The sequence below is a fragment of the Motacilla alba genome, unplaced genomic scaffold (assembly GCF_015832195.1).
Source record: "Motacilla alba alba isolate MOTALB_02 unplaced genomic scaffold, Motacilla_alba_V1.0_pri HiC_scaffold_35, whole genome shotgun sequence".
In the NCBI taxonomy this organism is placed as follows: Eukaryota; Metazoa; Chordata; class Aves; order Passeriformes; family Motacillidae; genus Motacilla; species Motacilla alba.
In genome coordinates, this window is record NW_024037447.1 from 1,262,604 (window position 1) to 1,287,088 (window position 24,485).

The 24,485-nt window shown below is 57.7% G+C and overlaps 4 protein-coding genes across 4 annotated transcripts in view; 1 reads left to right on the forward strand and 3 right to left on the reverse strand.

The window, feature by feature from the left end:
- Nucleotides 1-617: 617 nt before the first annotated feature.
- Nucleotides 618-2,731, reverse strand: LOC119696703 (ice-structuring glycoprotein-like). Its single transcript, XM_038126506.1, has 3 exons — nucleotides 1,763-2,731; nucleotides 1,584-1,675; nucleotides 618-693 (listed from the first exon to the last, which is right to left on the reverse strand). The coding sequence occupies exons 1-3, from the start codon at nucleotides 2,729-2,731 to the stop codon at nucleotides 618-620; spliced, it is 1,137 nt and encodes a 378-aa protein (XP_037982434.1).
- Nucleotides 2,732-2,738: 7 nt separating this feature from the next.
- On the forward strand, nucleotides 2,739-8,444 carry LOC119696704 (lutropin subunit beta-like). The gene is given in 4 exon segments (XM_038126507.1): nucleotides 2,739-2,771; nucleotides 6,542-6,694; nucleotides 6,696-6,809; nucleotides 7,971-8,444. Coding segments are annotated over 4 exon segments (537 nt in total). The 3' UTR covers nucleotides 8,208-8,444.
- Nucleotides 8,445-10,555: 2,111 nt separating this feature from the next.
- Nucleotides 10,556-11,608, reverse strand: LOC119696757. Its single transcript, XM_038126596.1, has 2 exons — nucleotides 11,497-11,608; nucleotides 10,556-11,287 (listed from the first exon to the last, which is right to left on the reverse strand). The coding sequence occupies exons 1-2, from the start codon at nucleotides 11,571-11,573 to the stop codon at nucleotides 10,741-10,743; spliced, it is 624 nt and encodes a 207-aa protein (XP_037982524.1). The 5' UTR covers nucleotides 11,574-11,608; the 3' UTR covers nucleotides 10,556-10,740.
- Nucleotides 11,609-20,829: 9,221 nt separating this feature from the next.
- The window catches only part of MYBPC2 (myosin binding protein C2), a 39,247-nt gene continuing 35,591 nt past the window's right edge, over nucleotides 20,830-24,485 (reverse strand). The window contains exons 20-23 of the mRNA XM_038126508.1: nucleotides 23,858-23,994; nucleotides 22,084-22,270; nucleotides 21,395-21,420; nucleotides 20,830-20,937 (exon numbers count right to left, since the gene is read on the reverse strand). Of these exons, the coding sequence (XP_037982436.1) occupies nucleotides 21,410-21,420; nucleotides 22,084-22,270; nucleotides 23,858-23,994 (335 nt within the window). The 3' untranslated portion in view covers nucleotides 20,830-20,937; nucleotides 21,395-21,409. The remainder of the gene's footprint in view (nucleotides 20,938-21,394; nucleotides 21,421-22,083; nucleotides 22,271-23,857; nucleotides 23,995-24,485) is intronic.

Sequence of the window (24,485 nt, forward strand, 5' to 3'; positions counted from 1 at the left end):
GGGGGATTTTGGGGAGATTTGGGGTTTTTGGGGGGGTTTTGGGGTTTTTTGGGGGGGATTTTGGGGAGATTTGGGGTATTTTGGGGGGATTTTGGGGCGGGTTTTGGGGGGTTTTGGGATTTTTTGAGAAGGATTTTGGGGAGATTTGGGGGTTTTGGGGGGATTTTGGAGGGGATTTTCGGGGGATTTGGGTTTTTTTTGGGGGGGTTTGGGGTTTTTTTGGGAAATTTAGGGAGATTTGGGGGTGGATTTGGGGGGTTTGGGTGGATTTGGGGTGGATTGGAGGGATTTTGGGGAGCTTTAGGGGGTTTTTGGGGGGGTTTATAGGAGGATTTTGGGTTTTTTTCGGGGGATTTTGGGGAGTTTTGGGGTTTTTTTGGAGGCTGGGGGCTTTTCGGGGCGATTTTGAGGCCATTTGGGGGGGTTTTGGGGATTTTGGATGGGATTTTGGGGTGCTTTAGGGGAATTTAGGGGAGTTTGGGTTTTTTTTTGGGGGGGGATTTGGGGGAGTTTTGGGGGATTTTGGGGGGATTTTGGGGGATTTTGGGGGATTTTGGGGTATTTGGGGGGGTATTTTGGGGTATTTGGGGTATTTTGGGGGTTTTGGGGTTTTGGGGTCACCTGGCAGGGGGGACAGGGGTCTCCCCCGGGGTCCCCCTCGGTGCAGGGACAGCGGGAGCAGAGCCGGCAGTGCTGGGGAGGGGGCGCGGGGGGGTCAGGGGGGTACAAAGACCCCCCAAAAACCCCCCAAAACATCCCAAAACCCCCCCAAAATCCCCCAAATTCCCCCAAAACCGACCCAAATCCCCCCAAAACATCCCAAAACCCCCCCAAAATCCCCCAAATCCCCCCTCAAATCCCCTCAAATCCCCCCCAAATCCCCCCAAAATCATCCCAAAACCACCCCAAATCCCCCCCAAAATCACCCCATGACCTCCCGACTCCCCCAAAATCACAAACGCCCCCAAATCCCCCCCAAATTCTCCCGGAAATCCCCCCCAAATCCCCCCAAATCCCCCAAAATCCCCCCCAAATCCCCCAAAATCCCCCCAAAATCCCCCAAAATTCCCCCCAAAATCCCCCCAGAATTCCCCCAAAACCCCCCCAAAATTCCCCCAAATCCTGCCCCAAAATCCCCTCAAATCCCCCAAAATCCCCCCAAATTCTCCCCCAAATCCCCCCAACTCCCCCCAAGTTCCCCCGAAATCTCCCCAAATCCCCCCCAAAATCCCCCCAAAATCCTTCCCCAAAATCCCCCCCAACCCACCCAAATCTCCCCAAATTTTCCCCAAATCCCCTGAACCCCCCAGAATCCCCCCCAAATCCCCCCAAACTCCCCCAACCCCCCCAAAATCCCCCACAAATCCCCCCCAACCCCCCCAAAATCCCCCCAAAATCCCCCACAAATCCCCCCAACCCCCCCAAAATCCCCCAAAATCCCCCAAATTTTCCCCAAATCCCCCAAAAAATTCCTCCCAATTCCCCCCAAAATCCCCCCAAATCCCCCCAGAATCCCCAAATCCCCCCAAACCCCCCCAAATCCCCCCAACCCCCCCCCCGAGCCCCCCAAGCCCCCTCCCCACCTTGCAGTAGCTGCAGTAGCTGCAGATGGAGCCGGGCCGGTACCGCCCTTCGGCCTCACCCTCCTCCTCCTCCTCCTCCTCTTCCTCACTCCCTGCGTTCGGGGGGAGGGGGTGGTCACCCCAAATTTCGGGACCCCTCCCCAAAATCCCCTCCCTAAAAAACCCCCCCTCCCCCCGACCTTCATCGTCATCCTCCTCTTCCTCGGAGCTGTCGCCGCCGCCTTCATCTTCCTCATCTTCATCATCCTCCTCCTCCTCGGAGCCGGGGGGGACGCGGCCGTGGTGGGGGTGGCCTTCATCTTCATCCTCATCATCGTCATCGTCGCGGGGGCGGTGGCCTTCATCCTCATCCTCGTGACGGCCGCCGCGGCCTTCATCCGCCTCGCGGCCTTCATCATCGTCACGGTGATGGCGGCGGCCTTCATCGTCATCGTCGTCACGGTGATGGCGGCGGCCTTCAGCCTCCTCGCGGCCTTCATCATCATCATCATCATCATCGTCGTCATCGTCGCCGTGGTGATGGCGGTGGCCTTCGCCCTCCTCATCCTCACGGCTTCGGGCCTGGCCTTCATCGCCGCCACCCTCGTCATCCTCACGGCCACCGCGGCCTTCCTCCCCGTGGCCGTGGTGGTGATGATGATGGTGGGCTGGGGAGCCTTCATCCCTCTGGTGGTGGTGATGATGATGATGATGGTGAAGGCTCTGCCCTTCCTCCCCCTCACCATCCTCATCCTCCTCTCCAAGGGGAGAGGCCCAGCCTTCCTCCCCTCCCTGACGATGATGATGGTGGTGGTGGTGGTGGGGGTCACTGGGTGAGCCTTCGTCCCTCTGAGGATGATGAGGGTGACCGGGGGAGCCTTCGTCGCTCTGAGGATGATGATGATGGTGACCAGGGGAGCCTTCCTCCTCCTGGTGATGATGAGGGTGGGGGTCACCAGGGGAGCCTTCATCACTGTGAGGATGACGATGGTCACTGGGGGAGCCTTCATCGCTCTGAGGATGATGAGGATGATGATGGTGGGGGTCTCCGGAGGAGCCTTCATCACTGTGAGGATGATGATGATGATGAAGGTGGGGGTCTCCGGGGGAGCCTTCATCACTGTGAGGATGAGGATGATGAAGGTGGGGGTCTCCGGAGGAGCCTTCATCGCTCTGATGATGATGATGAGGATGATGATGATGATGAAGGTGGGGGTCTGCGGCCCCCGCCCTGAGCAGCAGCAGCCCCAGCAGGAGCCGCGCTAGCCACGGGCGGGGCATGGCCGGAGTGACCCGAGTGACCAGAGTGACCGCTGAGTGACCGCTGAGTGACCAGAGTGATCAGAGTGACCGCTGAGTTACCACGGAGAGATCACCGAGTGACCGCTGAGTGACCGCTGAGTGACCGCTGAGTGACCACGGAGAGATCACCAAGTGACCGCTGAGTGACCACTGAGTGACCACGGAGAGATCACCGAGTGACCGCTGAGTGACCGCTGAGTGATCAGAGTGACCGCTGAGTGACCGCTGAGTGACCGCTGAGTGACCAGAGTGATCAGAGTGATCAGAGTGACCGCTGAGTGACCGCTGGGTGACCACTGAGTGACCACTGAGTGACCGATGAGTGACCGCTGAGTGACCGCTGAGTGACCGCTGAGTGACCGCTGAGTGACCGCTGAGTGATCAGAGTGACCGCTGAGTGACCAGAGTGATCAGAGTGATCAGAGTGACCGCTGAGTGACCACTGAGTGACCGCTGAGTGACCGCTGAGTGATCAGAGTGACCGCTGAGTGACCAGAGTGATCAGAGTGATCAGAGTGACCGCTGAGTGACCGCTGAGTGACCGCTGAGTGACCGCTGAGTGATCAGAGTGACCGCTGAGTGACCGCTGAGTTACCACGGAGACATCACCGAGTGACCGCTGAGTGACCGCTGAGTGACCGCTGAGTGACCAGAGTGACCGCAGAGAGATCACAGAAAGATCAGAGAGTGACCACTGAGTGACCAGAGCCGAGTGACCACGGAGTGACCAGAGCCGAGTGACCACAGAGTGACCGGAGCTGAGTGACCACGGAGTGACCAGAGCCGAGTGACCGCCGAGTGACCGCTAAGTGACCACAGAGAGACCACAGAGTGACCAGAGCCGAGTGACCACGGAGTGACCCGAGCCGAGTGACCGCAGAGTGACCTCAGAGTGACTGCAGAGTGACCACTGAGTGACCACGGAGAGATCACAGAGTGACCACGGAGTGACCAGAGCAAAATGGCCACGGAGTGACCAAGGAGTGACTGGAGCCGAGTGACCACAGAGTGACCACGGAGTGACCGGAGCCGGGTGACCACGGAGTGACCGCTGAGTGACCGCTGGGAGTGACCGCTGAGTGACCACAAGGAGACCACCGAGTGACCGTTGAGTGACCGGAGCCGAGTGACCACGGAGTGACCACAGAGTGACCACAAGGAGACCACGGAGTGACCACGGAGTGACCACGGAGTGACCAGAGCCGAGTGACCGCTGAGTGACCACGGAGTGACCACGGAGTGACCGCTGAGTGACCACGGAGTGACCGCTGAGTGACCACAGAGAAATCACGGAGAAACCACGGAGTGACCGGAGCCGGGTGACCACGGAGTGACCGCTGAGTGACCACGGAGAAACCGTGGAGTGACCGCTGAGTGACCGCTGGGAGTGACCGCTGAGTGACCACAAGGAGACCACGGAGTGACCACGGAGTGACCAGAGCCGAGTGACCACGGAATGACCGCTGAGTGACCACTGAGTGACCACGGAGTGACCACAAGGAGACCACGGAGTGACCACGGAGTGACCACGGAGTGGCCGGAGCCGAGTGACCGCCGAGTGACCGCCGAGTGACCGGCGCTGAGTGACCGCAGCAGCTGCGCCCCTCCCCCACCCCGGACACCCCAAAAATAGACACGGGGGGGGGGGGAGGGGGAGGGGAAATTGGGGAGAAAAACCCCAAAATTCGGGATTTTGGACCCATTTTGGGGGGGTTTTTTGTGCATTTGGGGGGGTCACATTTAAGGGGGGGTCACCCCAAATTTGGGGGGGGTCACATTTAAGGGGGGGGGCACCCCAGATTTGGGGAGGGGTCACATTTGGGGGGGGCAGGGGGGGAAATTGTGGAGAAAACCCCAAAATTCGGGATTTTCACCCATTTTTGGGGGGTTTCATTTCACATTTGGGGAGGGGTCCTCATTTGGGGGGGTCACATTTAAGGGGGGGGCACCCCAGATTTGGGGAGGGGTCACATTTGGGGGGGGCAGGGGGGGAAATTGGGGAGAAAAACCCCAAAATTCAGGATTTTGGACCAATTTTGGGGTTTTTTTTTTCCACATTTCGGGGCCTCCCCAAATTTGGGAGGGGGTCCTCATTTTGGGGGGGGGTCACATTTAGGTGGGGCCACCCCAATTTTTTTTTGGGGGGGGGGCATTTAGTGACCAAACCCCCCAAAAATTCAACATTTTGCCCATTTTTGGCGGGATTTTCCCATTTTTTTTGCGGGGGGGGGGGGGAATCCCACATTTGGAAGAGTCCATTTTTTTTGGGGGGGGGGGGGCAGCCTCACATTTAGGGGGGAACCCAAATTTTTGAGGGGACCCCCCCCCTCCTCCCGTACTTTGGGACCACCCCCATATTTGGGGGGGGTGGGGTGGAGCTCAAATTTGGGGGGGGGGGACCCCAAATTTAAGGATTTTTTTTGGGGGGGGGGAGGGGCAGAAATTGGACGCTGGGAGCTAAAAATAGCTCGGGGGGGGGAGGGGAAGGGGGGGGGGGGTGAAGCGCGGGGGATTCTGGGATAGCCCGGCCTTGAGGGGGGGGGAGGGGAACCCCAACACTTTCCCCTCCCCCCCCCCCCAAAAAAAAAGGGGGGGGCCAAGGTTAATTTGGGGGGGCGGGGGGGGGGATTGCGCCCCTCCCCCCACCCCCGCACAGCCTTGGGGGGGGGGGGATAAAGGGGAGACCCCCCCCCCCCAAAAAGAGGAGCCGGTCCCGCAGCGCCATGGGGGGGGGCGCAGGTGAGGGGGGGACCCCGAATTTTGGGGGGGGGGACGCCCCAAATATTGGGGGGGGGGCAAATTATAGGGGAGGGGACCCCCAATTATGGGGCGGGGGGGGGGAGGGCTGATCTGGGGGGGGCAATTATGGGGGGCGGGACCCCAAATTGTGGGGAGGGGGGAGCATGAGACCCCCGGTTATGGGGTGGGGGGGGCCGGGGGGACCCCCAAATTATGGTGGGGGGGCTATGGGGACCCCCAAATATGGGGCGGGACCCCCAATTACGGGGTGGGGGGGGGGCGTGGGACCCCAAGTTATGGGGCAGGGACCCCAAATTATGGGGGGGACCCCCAAATTATGGAGTGGGGGGGCCATGAGACCCCAATTTATGGGGCAGGGACCCCAAATTATGGGGGGGGGGCTTTGGGAACCCCAAGTTATGATGGCGGGGCTATGGGGACCCTCAAATGTGGGGGTGGGACCCCAAATTATGGGTGGGAGGACCCCAAATATTGGGGGGGGGCCATGGGACCCCAAATTATGATGGGGGGACCCCCAGTTATGGGGCGGGACCCCAAATTTTGGGGTGGGGGGGCCTTGGGGAACCCCAAATTGTGGGGCGGGGGGGCCACGGGATCCCCAAATCTGGGGGGAACCCCAAAATTATGGGGTGGGGCGCCCATTAAACCCCAAATTATGGCGGGGGGACCCCCAAATTATGGGGTGGGGGGGCCATGAGACCCCAATTTATGAGGCAGGGACCCCAAATTACGGGGTGGGGGGGCCACGGGACCCCCAAATTATGGGGTGGGGGGGCCACGGGACCCTCAATTATGGGGCGGGACCCCCAAATTATGGCGGGAGGATCCCCAATTTATGGGGTGGGGGGGCACGGGACCCCAGTTTATAGGTCGGGGACCCCCCCCCCAATTTCTCAGCGCCCCCCTTCCCCCCCCAGCTCGTGCTCCTGGTGGCCCTGGTGGCGACCCCGGTGGCTTTGGGGACCCGCGGGGACCCGGTGGCGGTGCTGAGCCCCCTGCCCGGGGGGGTCTCCCTGCCCGGGGGAGGGGTCTCACTGCTGGGGGGGGTCCCGCTGGTTTTGGGGGGGGGGTCCCGGCCGCCCCCCGTGCCGGCCCGTCAACGTGACGGTGGCGCTGGAGAAGGACGAGTGTCCCCAGTGTCGCGCTGTCACCGCCACCGCCTGCGGGGGCTTCTGCCGCACCCGGGTACGGGGGGGGGGGTTTGGGGGGATTTTGGGGGGGTTTGGGGAAAATTCGGGGGATTTGGGGTGGATTTGGGGGGGATTTGGGGAATTTGGGGGGTCTTGGGGGAGAACTTGGGGGATTTGGGGGGTTTGGGGGGATTTGGGGAGGGGTTGGGGAAATATGGGGGGAGTTGGGGGGATTTTGGGGGGAGTTGGGGAAAATTCGGGGGATTTGGGGGGAATTTGGGGGGATTTTGGGGAGATTTGGGGAGGGGTTGGGGGGAGTTTGGGGGGATTTGGGGGAAATTTGGGGGGGTTGGAGGGATTTGGGGGGATCTGAGAGGATTTGGGGGGGTTGGTGAGGATTTGGGGGTGATTTCAGGGACCTGGGGGGTTTTTTGGGGGGACTTGGGGGGAATTTGGGGGATTTGGGGAAAATTCGGGGGATTTGGGGTGGATTTGGGGGGATTTTCGGGGGATTTTCGGGGGATTTTCGGGGGATTTGGGGAGGGGTTATGGGAAATATGGGGGCATTTGGGAGAAATTTGGGGGGATTTGGGGGGGTCTGAGAGGATTTGGGGGGGTTGGGGAGGATTTGGGGGTGATTTCAGGGCCCTGGGGGGATTTTTTGGGGGACTTGGGGGGAATTTGGGGGGATTTGGGAGGTTTGGGGGGGATTTTGGGGGGTTTGGGGGGATTTTGGGGGGAATTTTAGGGGGATTTTGGGGGGGTTGGGGAAAATTCGGGGATTTGGGGTGGATTTGGGGTGGATTTGGGGGGTTTGGGGAGATTTTGGGGGGTTTGGGGGGAATTTGGGGGGATTTTGGGGGGATTTTGGGAGGGGTTGGGGGAAATATGGGGGGATTTGGGGGAGATTTGGGGGGATTTTGGGGCAGTTTGGGGGGATCTGGGGGTTTTGGGAGGATTTGGGGGGGTTTGGGGGGATTTGGGGATTATTTGGGGGTCTTTAGGGGATTATCGGGATGTGTTTTTGGGGATTATTTGGGGCTCTTTAGGGCATTATTTGGGGGTCTTTAGGGCAATATTTGGGGGTCTTTAGAGGATTATCGGGGTGTGTTTTAGGGCATTATTCGGGGGTCTTTAGGGCATTATTCGGGGGTCTTTAGGGCATTATTTGGGGGTCTTTAGAGGATTATCGGGGTGTTTCCCCCCCCACCCCCAGGAGCCGGTTTACCGCAGCCCCCTGGGCCCCCCCCGCCAGGCCGCCTGCACCTACTCGGGGGTTCGCTACGAGCGCTGGATTTTGGGGGGCTGCCCCCCCGGCACCGACCCCTCTGTCACCGTCCCGGTGGCCCTGGGCTGTCGCTGCGGCCGCTGCCCCATGGCCAACGCCGACTGCGCAGTGCTGGGGCTGGGACCCTCCTTCTGTGGGGCCCCGGGGGGTTTTGGGGGGTCCTGACACCCCCCGAGCCCGGGGATGGGACCCCCACCCTCAATTTATGGGGTTTTGGGGGGTAATAAAACCTCCTGGCCGCCAGGGGGCGCTGTGTGTCATTGGGGGCTGTACCATAAGAGGGGATCCTTATTATTAGGGGGTTTGGGGGGGTTTTGGGGGTTCAGACCTTCCCATCCTGTTCTTATGGGACCCCCACCGGGCACTTATGGGGTTTTGGGGGGTCTTGACACCCCCCGAGCCCGGGGATGGGACCCCCACCCTCAATTTATGGGGTTTTGGTGGGTAATAAAACCTCCTGGCCGCCAGGGGGCGCTGTGTGTGTTGTTGAGGGGGACCATAGAGAGGGGATCTTCATAATGGGGGGTTTTGGGGGGGTTTTGGGGGGTTCAGACCTCCCCCACCCGGCACTTATGGGACCCTCACCACCCATTTATGGGATTTCGGGGAGCAGTAAGAATTTTGGGGATCCTCATTATGGGGGGTTTTGGGAGGGGGGAGGGTCCTGACACTCCCCAAACCCGGGTATGGAACTCCCACCCCTCATTTATGGGTTTTTGAGGGGCAATAAAAGTTTTTGGGGCTTCTTGTCACCCCCTGACCTCAGGGATGGGACCCCCACCCTCAATTTATGGGGGGTTGGGGGGGGTTTTTAAAACCTCCTGGCCGCCAGGGGGCGCTGTGTGTCATTGGGGGGGGGGTACCATAGAGAGGGGATCCTTATTATTAGGGGGTTTTGGGGGGTTTAGGGGGGTTCAGACCTTCCCATCCTGCTCTTATGGGACCCCCACCCGGCATTAATGGGGTTTTGGGGGGTCCTGACACCCTCCAAGCCCGGGGATGGGACCCCCACCCTCAATTTGTGGTGTTTTGGGGGGTAATAAAACCTCCCGGCCACCAGGGGGCACTGTGTGTCGTTGAGGGGGTACCATAGAGAGGGGATCCTCATTATGGGGGAGAGCACGGGAAATGTGAGGGGGAAAATGGCGGGAAACGTGAGGGGGAAAAGGGAGGAAAACACAGGAAAAGAGACGGGAAATGTGAGGGGAAAAGGCAGGAAGCGTGAGAGGGAAAAGGGCAGAAAATGTGAGGGGAAAAGCAGTGAGAAATGTGAGGGCGAAAGGGGGGAAACGTGAGGGGGGAAAAGGGAGGGAAACGTGAGGGGGAAAGGCAGGAAAACACGAGGAAAAATGACAGGAAATGTGAGGTTAAAAGGCAGGAAGTGTGAGACAAAAAAGGGCGGAAAATGTGAGGGGAAAGTAGTGAGAAACGTGAGGGGAAAAGGGTGGGAAACGTGAGGGGGAAAAGGGTGGGAAACGTGAGGGGGAAAAGGGTGGGAAATGTGAGGGGGGAAAGGGAAATGTGAGGGGAGAAAAGGGAGGGAAACGTGACGAGAAAAGGGCAGAAAACACGAGGAAAAATAACAGGAAATGTGAGGTTAAAAGGCAGGAAGTGTGAGAGGGAAAAGGGCAGAAAATGTAAGGGGAAAAGTGAGGAATGGGAGGGGTAAAGGGCAGGAAACGTGAGGGGAGAAAAGGGTGGGAAACGTGGGGGGAAAAGGAAAATGTGAGGGGAAAAGGGAGGAAAAAACACAGGAAATGTGAGGGGGAAAGGCAGGAAGTGTGAGACAAAAGAGGGCAGAAAATGTGAGGGGGAAAGTAGTGAGAAACGTGAGGGGGAAAGGGCAGGAAACATGAGGGGGAAAATGGGGGAAAATGTGAGGGGAAAATGGAGGGAGATATGAGGGGGGAAAGGGAGGGAAATGAGAGGGGGAAAAGGTGGGAAATGTGAGGGGAAAAAGGGAGGGAAAGATGAGATCTCCTCCTCCCCAAATCCCTTTCCCTGCCCCCGCTGAAATCCCAGACTCATTCCCAGATTTCCCCAATTCCAAGTCACCCCCCGTTCTCAAACACCCCCCAAATCCCAGCCCCTCTCCAATCTTTCCTTCCCCCACCAGACCCCAAATTCCCCCCAAATCCCAGACGCCCCCAACCCCAAATCCCAGATTTTTTACTCACTGGACTAAACGCAAAAATCTCCCATTTTATTGAGCAAAGCAAAAAAAGGAGTGAGGAAGATCTGGGGGAGGTGACCCAGAGTGGAAGGCGGTGGGACACCCCAAACCCCGGGGTGTCCGTGAGGCTCCGGGGGTGTCCAGAAGGTCCCGGTGGTTCCCCCGAGGTTCTCCCGCTGCCCGCGAGGTTCTGCTGGAGGATCTTCTGGGGTGTCTACGTTGTTCTAGATGTGTTTAAGGGTTTCTGGGGGTGTCTGGAGGTGTCTAGAGGTGCCTATGGGGTTCTAGAGGTGCCTATGGGGTTCTAGAGGTGCCTACGGGGTTCTAGAGGTGCCTACAGGGTTCTAGCAGTGTTTACAGGGTTCTAAGGGTGACAATGGGGTTCTGGTTATGCCTACAGGGCTCTAGAGGTGCCAACAAGGTTCTAGAGGTGCCTATGGGGTTCTAAGGGCCTCTATGGGGTTTTAGACATTCCTGCAGGGTTCTAGGTGCGTCTAAGGGTTCCTGGCAGTGTCTGCAGAGCTCTCAGGCCACCCTCGCGGTTCCAGGGCTGTCCACGCAAACCTCCTGAAGGTCCTGCAGGTTCTCACTCCTCCCGGACGTCTCCTGCTCAACAGGGCGGGTCTCTATCCCGGCTCCATCGCCTGAGTTCCCCCGTTCCTCCACCACCACCCTGATGAAAGTGGTCCAGCCTCTGGCCATGGTGGCCGTCACCGTGACGGGGCCAGCGCTCACCTGGGCTTGATTCTGGGAATCCTTGAGGAATGCGCAGGGGAACATGGCGTTGTCGGAGGGGTCACGGGAGCACCTGACCAGGCGGTCGTAGGCTGTGTCCAGCTCCATCTTGTGAAACTTTTCCAGGGACAGCTCCAGGCCCATCTCCACGGAAAACAGGCTGTGGGTGATGGGGTTGGAGAAGTAGATGGCCAAGGTGAAGGACTCGGCCTCGTAGGCCAGGATCCCGTTACAGCCCCAGAACGTGGAGCTGTTGATGAACTTGGAGGTGCTGGAGGAGCCCGGGGACACCGGAGAATGGGGGACCTTGAGCCTCTGGCCGCTGTAGAAGTAGGTCCTGGAGAGAGGAATTTGGGGGGATGAGGTTGGGAGCACGGGGAGATTGTCCCACCACCACCGGGATCTGCTGGGGCCATTGGGAGGAGATGGGACCTGGGAGGTGATCCCAGACCCTGGAGATGATCCCAGCCTGGGATGGAGATCCTACCCGGAGCTGCCCCTCCCCCAGCACCCCCAGGGTCTCTCTGATGCCCCCCCCAGCCTCACCTGCGTTTCTTCAGGGTGATGTTCTGGGTCTTGTTGATGACCTGGATTTCCACAATGCGGCTGGTGCTCAACCCCATCCTGGCTCTGGGCTCTCCTCAGCTCCGGGATCTCCTCAGCTCCGGGCTCTCCTCAGCTCCGGGATCTCCTCAGCTCAGGCTCTTCTCAGCTCCAGGATCTCCTCAGCTCCAGGATCTCCTCAGCTCCAGGATCTCCTCAGCTCCGGGATCTCCTCAGCTCCGGGCTCTCCTCAGCTCCGGGATCTTCTCAGCTCCAGGATCTCCTCAGCTCCGGGATCTCCTCAGCTCCAGAATCTCCTCAGCTCCGGGATCTCCTCAGCTCCGGGATCTTTTTAGCTCTGGGCTCTCCTCAGCTCAGGCTCTCCTCAGCTCCAGGATCTCCTCAGCTCCGGGATCTCCTCAGCTCCGGGATCTCCTCAGTTCCGGGATCTCCTCAGCTCCGGGATCTCCTCAGCTCCGGGCTCTCCTCAGCTCCGGGATCTCCTCAGCTCCGGGATCTCCTTTGGGATCTCCTCAGCTCTGGGATCCACTCAGCTCTGGGCTCTCCTCAGCTCCGGGATCTCTTCAGCTCTGGGATCTCCTCAGCTCCCAAATCTCCTCAGCTCCCAAATCTCCTCAGCTCCGGGATCTCCTCAGCTCTGGGATCTCCTCAGTTCCGGGATCTCCTCAGCTCCGGGATCTCCTCAGATCCGGGCTCTCCTCAGTTCCGGGATCTCCTCAGCTCCGGGATCTCCTCAGCTCCGGGATCTCCTCAGCTCAGTCTCTCCCTGCTTCCAGACCCTTCTCCCCCATCCCGGGCTCTCCTCCCGCTGTTCCCAGCTCAGCCGGGTTCGCTCCCTCCCGGTGCGGATCCTTTGTTCCCATTTTCCGCACACTCTGCAATTTCCCAAGAAATCTCCAGTTTCGATTCCGTCCAAAACCCGCCCCAAACCTGCCCAAACCTGCCCGAACCCAGCCCAAACCCAGCCCAAACCGGGCCCAAACCACCCCGAACCTGGCCCAAACCTGACCCCTTCCTCCCATGGGCCCCTTCTCCCATGGGGGGACCCCCAGTTATGGGGCGGGACCCCCAGTTATGGGGAGGGTGGGAGTCTCTGCCCGAAGTTCCTCTCATCTGCCTCACGATCGTCGTGAGAAGGACAGAAGTTGGGAGCGCCGAGGAAGACTCCGTTTGGGATGGCGGTCGCGTGGGAGATGGTTGCTGGCCAGGATCGCGAGGCCTGAGCAGAACTTGTGGCTTGCCACGCTGCTGCTCCCGGGCGTGTTTGCCCCGCGCCGCGCCCTCTCTTCGCCTGCACTCGTTCGGCAGCCACGATCCCGGAGCTTCCCCACCTCCCCGGGAAGCTTTTCTGGAATGATCTTTCGGTGGTCCCCACGGAAGAACCTTCATCTACCGTGCGACCACCGTGACAGACTGAGACGGGAGAAGCCTTTTCTCCAAGGACTGAGACACGAGACCCCCGCATGGAAAATCTCCCCCTTTTCCTCCCAAGGACCGGGACCGAAACCCCTAACCCTGGAGAGGTGTGAGGGGGAGGCGAGCTGACCAAAGCGAGGTGTTGGCCTGCAGGTGTGACCGCTGGACCAAGAGGACAACGGCTCTCGCCCACTGCTGAGAACGAGGACTATTGTAATTTTCTCTCTTCACAATTTCAATACAATTACCATAATAATTTCAATACAATTTCAATACAATTATCATAATAAAAACCCCTGAGTTAGCCTGAGATTCCAAGATCTCCCCTGACGTGGATACGGCAAGCGCCGTCGACTGGACTCCGAAGGACGTCGTCGTCTCTACGTTTGGTAGCTGTACCCTCCCCTTCTCCCCTTTATTTTCCTTATTCTTGATTTTGATTTCTCCCTTTTTTTTTGTTGGTTTTGGATTAATTACCGCAGACCCCCTTTGCCGTGTCGGCTTTTTGCACCTTGAGATCAATTCAACGACGCCCGAAACCCCCCGTTCGTAAGGATGGATCGTGACGGGGGGGGATCCTCATTACGGGGGGATTTCGGGGGGTCCTGAGCTCCCCCACCCCCCCATTTATGAGATTTTGGGGGGCAGTAAGAGTTTTGGCGGGTCCTGACATCCCCCAAACCCGGGGATGGGACCATCACCCTCCGTTTATGGGATTTTAGCGGGTCCTGACCCCCCGACCTCAGGGATGGGACCGCCACCCACAATTTATGGGATTGGGGGGGGCAATAAAACCTCCTGGCCACCAGGGGGCGCTGTGTGCGATTGAGGGGGGTACCATAGAGGGTGCATCCTCATTAGGGGACAATAAAAATTTTGGGGGTGGGGTGTTTGAGAACACCCCCCAAATCCCAGCTCTGTTCCAATCTTTTCTTCCCCCACCAGACCCCAAATTCCCCCCAAATCCCAGACGCCCCCGACCCCAAATCCCAGATTTTTTTACTCACTGGGCCAAGTGCAAGAACTTCTAATTTTATTGAGCAAAGCAAAAACGGAGCGAGGAAAATCTGAGGGGGGGGACCCAAAGTGGAAGTCGGTGGGACACCCCAACCCCTGGGGTGTCCGTGAGGCTCCGGGGGCGTCCAGAAGGTCCCGGTGGTTCCCCCGAGGTTCTCCCGGTGCCCGCGAGGTTCTGCTGGGGGATCTTCTGGAGTGTGAAGGGTTCTAGAGCTGCCTAAGGGGTTCTAGAGGTGCCTGTGGGGTTCTGGAGGTTCCTACAATTTTCTAGAGGTGCCTGCGGGGTTCTAGAGGATCCCACCGGGGTCGTTTCCAGCGCGGTCAACGCATCTCCCGTGGCTCCAGCTGCACCTTGAGGAGGGGTTTCTTGTAGCGGGACACGGTGGCCGACACCTTGTAGGGGTCGGTGATGAGTGGGAGACACACCTTGCTTCGGCCAGAGAACTCACAGCGGGCCACGGTGGTTGCATCGGGGTCGGGAGGATCCACCATCCTGCTCATGCGGGAAAAGGTTTGATCCAAATCGTTCAGGTGAACCTTGTCCAGGGACAGCTCCAGCCGCAGCGTTTTTGGGCTCCTCGGGCAGAGGTTGACAAAGACGGCCAAGGTGAAGGACTCGGCCTCGTAGATCACGAGCCGCTCGATGCCCGGGGAGTCGGGGTCGCTGTAGATCTGGCAGCAGTCGGAGAGGCCACGGGGCAGCTCCGGGTTGAGATAGGGGGAGCTGTGGAATTCCCTGTCAAACCTGGGGGGTGAAAAGGAGGGGTGGGATCAGCGTGAGGTGGGGTGGGGTCACTGGGAGGTGCTGGGACCATCAGGAGATGATCCCAACCTCCGGAGATGACCCCAAGCCCTGGGGGTTAATCCCAGCCTGGGATGAAGACCCCACGTGGAGCTGCCCCCAAGCCCTGGAGATGATCCCGAGCCCTGGAGATGATCCCAACCCTGGGGATGATCCCAAACCCTGGAGATGATCCCAACCCTGGAGATAATCCCAGCCCTGGAGATGATCCCAACCCCTGGAGATGATTCCAAGCCCTGGAGATGATCCCGAGCCCTGGAGATGATCCCAACCCTGGAGATGATCCCAAGCCGTGGAGCTGCCCCCAAGCCCTGGAGATGATCCCGAGCCCTGGAGATGATCCCAGCCCTGGGTGGGGTCACTGGGAGGTGCTGGGACCATCAGGAGATGATCCCAACCTCTGGAGATGACCCCAAGCCCTGGGGGTTAATCCCAGCCTGGGATGAAGACCCCACGTGGAGCTGCCCCCAAGCCCTGGAGATGATCCCGAGCCCTGGAGACGATCCCAACCCTGGGGATGATCCCAGCCTCTGGAGATGATCCCAACACTGGAGATGATCCCAGCCCGGGATGAAGATCCCACTTGGAGCTGCCCCCAAGCCCTGGAGATGATCCCAAGCCCTGGAGATGATCCTGATGCCTGGAGATGATCCCAAATCCTGGAGATGATCCCAACCCTGGAGATGATCCCAACCCTGGAGATGATCCCAAACCCTGAAGATTATCCCAACCCTGGAGATGATCCCAACTCTGGAGATGATCCCGAGCCCTGGAGATGATCCCAAGCCCTGGAGATGATCCCAAGCCCTGGAGATGATCCCAGCCCTGGAGATGATCCTGATGCCTGGAGATGATCCCAAATCCTGGAGATGATCCCAACCCTGGAGATGATCCCAACCCTGGAGATGATCCCAAACCCTGAAGATTATCCCAACCCTGGAGATGATCCCAACCCTGGAGATGATCCCAACCCCTGGAGATGATCCCAAGCCCTGGAGATGATCCCGACCCCTGGAGATGATCCCAACCCTGGAGATGATCCCAACCCCTGGAGATGATCCCAAGCCCTGGAGATGATCCCGACCCCTGGAGATGATCCCGACCCCTGGAGACAATCCAAAGCACTGGAGATGATCCCAAGCCCTGGAGATGATCCTGGAGATGATCCCAACCCTGGAGATGATCCTGACCCCTGGAGATGATCCCAACCCTGGAGATGATCTCAAGCCCTGGAGATGATCCCAACCTCTGGAGATGATCCCAACCCTGGAGATGATCCCAGCCCGGGATGAAGATCCCACCCGGAGCTGCCCCTCCCTGCACCCCGAGGGTCCCTCTGATGTCCCCCCGGTCCTCACCTGTGGAATTTCAGGTTGTCCTGGGTGTGGTTGAACATCCAGAACTCCAGAGTCTTCCGGCTCTGCCCTTCTGCCATCCCCTCGGCTCTGGGATTTCTTCCTAAAGTGAGAAACTGCCTACTTTAAAAAAAAAACAAACGTAAAACTTTTATTCAACCTTAACAAAAACACAACAAAAGGACAAAACAAGGAAAACCAGCGCTGGGGAGCGCCCAGCGAGAAGTTTCTGTCTGGGCAAGAGCTTAACTGCACATGGATAAAGCTTCTCTTCACACCCGCACAACATTCATCCCTTAATTGCAGGAGCCAATTATCGATCTCTAACGGGGGGGCTCAAATTTGGGGGGGGGGGGTCGACCCCAAATTTGGAGTTTTTTTTAAAGAAGGGGGGGCAGAAATTGGATTCTCTGAGCCAAAAATAGCCCCGGGGGGAATGGGGCAGGGTGGCACCCCAAGCTTTCCCCCCACCCCAAAAAAAAAGGGGGAGCGGGGGCACCAAGGGCAATTTGGGGGGGGTTGTGACCCCAAATTATTGGGGGGGACCCCAATTTGGGAACTGCCAATTACGGGCCGGGGAGGCCCCAAATTATGGGGCGGAGGGGTCCCCAGATGTTGGGTGGGGAGCCCAATTATGGGAGGGGGCGTGCGGGTGTGGGAGTCCTTAAAATCAGAGGGTTTTGGGAAAGCTGCAAAAGGAACAGAAATGAAAGAGATTGGAGCTAAGCAGGACCCTTACGATTGGTCAGAAGTAGGAAAGGAAGGAGAAATAAAGCAATGGTCTGTGATGAACGCTTGGCTAGAATAGCTCTCCACGCCGCGGAAAAGTCCATTTAACGAGATATTAGGAAGTTGATAAAACTGGAAAATTTACAATCTGGTCTCTCTCAAAAAGGAAGAGACTTGGGTTAAAGTTGTGCCGTCTCCAGAGCTTTAATGGAGAGCTTTAAACAGAAAGATCGTAGAAGAAACTTTATGGAACACCAAATACCTGGTTGGGAGAGTTAAATTCCGAGCGCCGCCGGGCTTTCCTCCTCTTCTGAGCGGATCTCGGGAATTGCTCGGCGTGTTCCAGGCAGTGCCCGGGGTTTCCTCACACAGAGTAAAAAAACGCCCCGATTTTCAAAAGGAAGTGAGTCACATCATCTTCGAGCCGCGATCTTGTCCCTCTCTTTCTTGCCTACAGCAAGGGAAGACGCAGCCACCGGGAATCCTCCCACCCCCGCCTCGGGGAGTCATCCCCCCCGAAACTCCCGGGAAACGCTCGGGATTCCCGGTGCGCTTCCAGGACTCGGGGGCTCGGCAGTCATGTTCTGGGGGAGTTTGGGAGTCGAGCGGCTCGGGGAGAGGAGAATTTGGGGGAGCTTTGCAGAACCGCGGCGGCTCTCGCTGCGCCCCGCTCCTTTCTCCTCGCCGGGCTGCGGCCGGATCTTGTTCTGGAGCTGTGAAAATGGGGAGGGGTCTGCCATGGGGGGCTCCGGATCCGCTCTGCCTGGCCCAGGGGGTCACCCCTGCCACTGTTTCCCCTTCCCGGGAAGTCTCCCGCTGGGATCGGGCTCAGGCCGGCAGTTTGCTCGGCACTTCTGGGGACTCTTTCTTGGACAGATCCCTCCGTGCAGATCCCTCCGCCAAGCCTCTTTCAGATTCCTCCGCCAAGCCCCTTTCGGATTCCTTCCGATTTTGGGGACCCCCTCACCCCAAATCTCGAGCCAACACTGGGTCAGGACCCTCCCCCACCAGATTTTGGGGTGCCCCTTCTCCCCCCCGTTATTCCTTCATCCTTCAGATTCCTCTCCCAAGCCCCTTTCGGATTCCACCCGATTTTGGGGACCCCCTCACCCCAAATCTCGAGCCAACACTGGGTCAGGACCTTCCCCAGATTTTGGGGTGCCCCTTCTTCCCCCCCCCCGTTATTCCTTCATCCTTCACATTCCTCTCCCAAGCCTCTTTCAGATTTTTCCACCAAGCCTCTTCCGGGATTTCCACTGATTTTTAATTCCCCAGTGTGAAAAATGCCAACCGCTTGGTTTTAAAATTTTAAAAGTTTAATAGTAATAAAATGATTATAAAAATAGAGGTCTAATTAGAGTGATAAAAATTTGGACAATTTGGAATCCTGGATCCTCTATAGGGCAGGATTGAGCCCCTAATGGGGGTCTAGGGGGTATTGGGATCCTGATGGGGGTCTGGGGTCACCCCAGGGTGGGATCCAGCCTCTCTGGGGGTCTGGGGTCCTCTCCTGGGGTGGGATCAGACTCCTAATGGGAGTCCTGGACCCTCTATAGGGCAGGATTGAGCCCCTAACGGGGGTCTCGGGGGGTATTTGGATCCTGATGGGGGTCTGGAGTCACCCCAGGGTGGGATCCAGCCTGTCTGGGGGTCTGGGGTCCTCTCCTGGGTGGGATCAGACTCCTTATTGGAATTCTGGATCCTCTATAGGGCAGGATTGAGCCCCTAATGGGGGTCTAGGGGGTATTGGGATCCTGATTGGGGTCTGGGGTCACCCCAGGGTGGGATCCAGCCTCTCTGGGGGTCTGGGGTCCTCTCCTGGGGTGGGGTCAGGCTCCTAATTGGAATTCTGGATCCTCTATAGGGCAGGATTGAGCCCCTAACAGGAGTCTGGGGGGGTTATTGGGATCCTGATGGGGGTCTGGGGTCACCCCAGGGTGGGATCAGGATGCTATGGAGGTCTGGGGTCTCCCCTTGGGGTGAGATCAAGCCCCTGCTGGGCGTCCTGGATCCTTTCTGGGGCAGAGTCTGGCCCTTTTCAGGGTCAGGGTCCCCTCTGGGGAGAGAATGGAACCCTCATGGGGATCCTGGTTCCTCTGGGGGTGGGATTCAGCCCTTGATGGTGGTCTGGGGTCCCGCCAGGGTGGCATCGGGTGCCTGGATGGGTTCTGGATCCTCTGTGGGGCAGGATCTGGTGCTTGGGGGGGTCTGGGATCAAGTGCCTGAGGGATCCTTCTGGTGGGATCATGAGGGGGTCTTGGGGAGGGGGACACCGCTGAGGCCTTAATTTGGGGGTCTTGGGGTAGGGGGACACCGCTGAGGCCTTAATTTGGGGGTCTTGGGGAGGGGGACACCGCTGAGGCCTTAATTTGGGGGTCTTGGGGAGGGGGACACCGCTGAGGCCTTAATTTGGGGGGGGGGTGCAGGTGTGTTGTCATTAAAGGGACATTTCTGCTTCTTAATGAGCTGCTGAGTGTCTGTGAGGGGGCGTGAGGAGGGCAAAAGGGAGGGAAAAGTGTGAAATGTGAGGGGGGAAAATGATGGGCAACATGAGGGGGAAAGGGTAAGAAATGTGAGGGGGAAAAGGGTAAGAAATGTGAGGGGGGAAAGGGGAGGGATGGGGAAAAGAGCAGGAGACGGGAAAAAAACGTGAGGGGGGAAAGTGAGAAGTCTGAGGGGAAAAAGGGTGGGAAATGAGATGGAAAAAGGCAGAAAGTGTGAGAGGAAAATGGGCAGAAAATTTGAGGGGTAAAGGGTGGGAAATGTGAGGGGAGAAAAAGAGCGGGAAACGTGAGGGGAATGTGAGGGGAGAAAAGAGCGGGAAACGTGAGGGGAACGTGAGGGGAGAAAAGGGCGGGAAATGGAAAGCAAAAAGGACAGTAAAGCCGAGTGAAAAGGACAGGAAATGAGAGGAAGAAAAGGTATGAAACAAGGGGAGAAAAGGGTGGGAAATGTGAGGGGAGAAATGGGGGGGAACGTGAGGGGAATAAAGGGAAACGTGAGGGGAGAAAAGGGCGGGAAACGTGAGGGGAATGTGAGGGGAGAAAAGGGTGGGAAATGGAAGGCAAAAAGGACAGTAAAGCCGAGTGAAAAGGACAGGAAATGAGAGGAAGAAAAGGTATGAAACAAGGGGAGAAAAGGGTGGGAAATGTGAGGGGAGAAATGGGGGGGAAACATGAGGGGAATAAAGGGAAACATGAAGGAGAAAAGGGCGGGAAACGTGAGGGGAGAAAAAGGGCCCAAAATGTGAGGGGAAAAAGGGCAGGAAACGTGAGGGGAATAAAGGGAAACATGAGGGAGAAAAGGGTGGGAAATGTGAGAAGAAAAAGGGGGAAATGTGAGGGGAGAAAAGGGTGGGAAATGTGAGGGAAGGGAGTGAAGCGTGAGGGGATAAAGAGTGGGAAACATGGGGGGAAAAGGGGAGGGAAAATAGCAGGAAACGTGAGGGGAAAAGGGTGGGAAATGTGAGGGGAGAAAAAGAAATAAGAAGAAAAGAGCGGGAAACGTGAGGGGGAAAAGGGTGGGAAATGCGAGGAGAGAAAAGGGAGGAACTGTGAGGGGAGAAAGTGGGAAACATGAGGGGGGAAAAGTGTGGGAAGTGTGAGGGGGAAAAGGGCAGGAAATGTGAGGGAGGAAAGAGTGGGAAATATGACAGGGGAGGAAAAAAAGGCAGGAAATGTGAGGGAAACAAAGCGAAAGAAATATGAGGGGGAAAGGGCAGGAAACGTGAGGGGGAAAAGGGTGGGAAATGTGAGGAGAAAAAGGGAAACGTGAGGGGGAGAAAAGAGTGGGAAACGTGAGGGGAAAAAAGGAGGGAAACGTGAGGGGACATAAAGGGAGGGAAACGTGAGGGGAGAAAAGGCAAGAAACATGAGTGCAAAAACAGCCAAGAAACACCAAGGGAAAAGAGAAGAAAACATGAAGTGCAAAAGGTAGGAACTGTGCTCCCCGATTCCTCAGGTGCCCCCTCCCCAAAACGAAGCGCAGACTCTGGGGGATTGCTCAGACATTTTATTTTTGGGGGGTTCATGGGGCCTTTGTCACCCACACACTCTTCTTCTTCCTCACCACCATGGGCTTGTGGCTCCGCAGGATGGTGGTGGCCTGGTGGTGGCAAAGATGGGGGTCAGCACCCCAAAATAAGGGGGAACCCCTTAAATGTGACCTCAAAATCCGTCCCACCGATTAAACACCCCCCCCCCAATTAAAGACCTCTTAATTAAACCTTCTGAAATAAAGATCCCACAAATACAGCCTCGAAGATCACCAGTTAACATCCTCAGTTAAAGACCCCCCCTAATTAACACCCCTAATTAAACATCTCCATTTAGCCTCTCCCAATTAAAGCCCCCCCAACTGAACCCACCAATTAAACCCCTCAATTAAAACACCCCAATGAAACCCAAGTAAAAACATATTTAAACCCCCCAAGACCCCTCAATTAATCCCCCTAATTAATCTGCCCAATTAAATACACCCCAATTAAACTTCCCAATCAAACCCCCTAATTAAAGCCTCACTAATTAATACCCTCCCCCCAAATTCAGCCCCCCGCCCTCACCATTTTTTGTCACCGTCACTGAGGCACTGTGGAGGGAGAGACAAACGTTGAGGGGGCTTCAGTTCCCCCCTAAACCCACAATGCCCCCACCCCAATATCAGGGCACCCGAAAAACTTTGGGGACCCCCTCAAATCTCGAGGAGCTCCCGCAGATTTTGGGGTGCCCCTTCTCCCCCCATTATTCCTTCACCCAGCACCTGCCCCAGGTGTTCACCACCTCCCCCAAGATTTTGGGGACCCTCTGTGATTTTAGGGGTACCCCCCCAGATTTTGGGGATCCCCCTCACCCCAAAATCGGTCAGGACCTCCCCCAGATTTTGGGGTGCCCCTTCTCCCCCCATGATTCCTTCACCCAGCACCTGCCCCAGGTGTTCACAACCCTCACCCAGGTATCCACCACCTCCCCATAAATTTTGGGAACCCCTCCCGATTTTGGGGACCCTCCACGATTTTTGGGGAACCCCCCAGATTTTAGGGACCCCCTCACCCCAAAATCAGTCAGGACCTCCCCCAGATTTTGGGGTGCCCCTTCTCCCCCCATGATTCCTTCACCCGGCACCTGCCCCAGGCGTTCACAACCCTCACCCAGGTATCCACAACCTCCCCCTCAAATTTTAGGGACCCCCCGCGATTTTGGGGACCCTCTACGATATCTGGGGACCCCCCCCAGATTTCGGGGACCCCCTCACCCCGAATCTCGAGGCGGCACTCGGTCAGGGCCTCGCCCAGCTCGTTGACAGCCCTGCAGGTGTAGGTGCCGCCGTCGAAGGGTCCCGGCTTGCGGATCAGGAGGGTCAGGACCCCTTGGCTGTGCCGGGCCAGGAACTTGGGGTCCTCCCCGATGGCCACCTGGTTCTTCAGCCACACCACCTTGGGCTGCCAGGGACGCAGCTGGTCAGGTGAATCCCAAAATGCACCCCAAAAACAGCCCAGGGCACCCCAAAAACATCCACACGTGGGGATGTGTTCACAGTCCCATTGGGACACCCCAAAACCCTTTCTCAGGTGAACCCCACACCTGGTTCTTCAGCCACACCACCTTGGGCTGCGAGGGACACACACTGGTCAGGTGAGCCCCCAAAATGCACCCCAAAAACAGCCCAGGGCACCCCAAAACATCCACACGTGGGGATGTGTTCACAGCCCCATTGGGACACCCCAAAAACACCCACAGTCCCATTGGGACACCCCAAAACCCTTCCTCAGGTGAACCCCACACCTGGTTCTTCAGCCACACCACCTTGGGCTGCGTGGGATGCAGCTGGTCGGGTGAGCCCCCAAAATGCACCCCAAAAACAGCCCAGGGCACCCCAAAAACATCCACAGCCCCATTGGGACACCCCAAAACCCTTCCTCAGGTGAACCCCACTCCTGGTTCTTCAGGCTGGGAGGGGCACACCTGGACAGGTGAATCCCCAAATGCACCCCAAAAATACCCCAAAACCCCCTCAGGACCCCAAATCTCCACCCAAGCCCCCTTATTTTGGGGTGAACAGACCCAGGGGTACCCCAAAACCCCCTCAGGACCCCCAAATCTCCACCTAGAACTCCAAATCTCCATCCAAGCCCCCCTAATTTTGGGGTGAACAGACCCAGGGGTAACCCAAAACCCCTTCAGGACCCCAAACCCCCTAATTTTGGGGTGAACAGGCCCAGGGGTACCCCAAAACCCCCTCAGGACCCCAAATCTCCACCCAACCCCCCCCAATTTCAGGGTGAACAGGCCCAGGGGTACCCCAAAACCCCCTCAGGAACCCCAAGGTCCCCCACCTTCATCCCCACCCACCCAGTTAAGAGCAGAAGGGTGAATTTGAGACCCCAAAACCCCCTCAGGACCCCAAATCTTCACCCGAACCCCCCCTAATTTTGGGGTGAACAGCCCCAGGGGTACCCCAAAACTCCCTCAGGACCTCAAATCTCCACCCAAACCCCCCCAATTTTGGGGTGAACAGTGTCAGGGGTACCCCAAAACCCCCTCAGGACCCCCAAATCTCCACCTAGAACTCCAAATCTCCACCCAAACCCGCCCTAAATTTGGGGTGAATAGGCTCAGGGGTACCCCAAAACCCCCTCAGGACCTGAAATCTCCACCCAAAGCCCCCCAATTTGGGGGTGAAGAGCATCAGGGGTACCCCAAAACTACCTCAGGACCCCAAATCTCCACCCGAACCCCCCCAGTTTTGGGGTGAACAGGCTCAGGGGTACCCCAAAACCCCCTCAGGACCCCAAATCTCCACCCAAATCCCTCTAATTTTGGGGTGAGCAGGCTCAGGGGTACCCCAAAACTCCCTCAGGACCCCCAGGGCCCCCCACCTTCATCCCCACCCACCCAGTTAAGAGCAGAAGGGTGAATTTGAGACCCCAAAACCCCCTCAGGACCCCAAATCTCCACATGAACCCCCCCAATTTCGGGGTGAACAGCCCCAGGGGTACCCCAAATTCCCCCGAGGACCCCCCCCAAACCTTGGGGTGCCCCCTGACGGCGCAGTTGAGGGCGGTGGAGTATCCGGCCACGGCGCTGCGATCCACCAGCGGCGTCAGGAACTGGGGGGCCGAGCGGAAATCGTGCTCCTGGTACTGGGGGGGCTTCAGCCTCAGCTCTGTGGGGGGTCCCAGCAGGATTTAGGGGGTCCCCAAAATTCTTAGGGGGGTGATCATTGTTTGGGGTTTCACCCCCAAGGTCAAATAAGGGGGGGGTGTAATCAAGGTGAGGTCACGAAGGCTGAGTGACCCCTAAAAACCCTTTAAAATCTGAATATTCCCTGTTAAATGCCCTAAATTGATCCTTGGCAATTAAAGGCAGCTCGACCGATTAAAAATCTTAATTACGAGGTCAATTAAGCCCAAAAGTTGGGGATTGGGATTTGGGGATGCTTGGAGTGGTTTTGGGGATCGCGGGGATCTTCGTGAACCCATAGAAACTGCAGCAAGTGCCTTCAAATCTACCCCAAACCACCCCAAACCCCTCAAAAAACATCTCAAACCCCTCCAAAACCACCTCAAACCCCCCAAAACCACCTCAAAACCCCCAAAACCACCTCAAACCCCGCCAAGACCACCTCAAACCCCTCAAAAAACATCTCAAACCCCC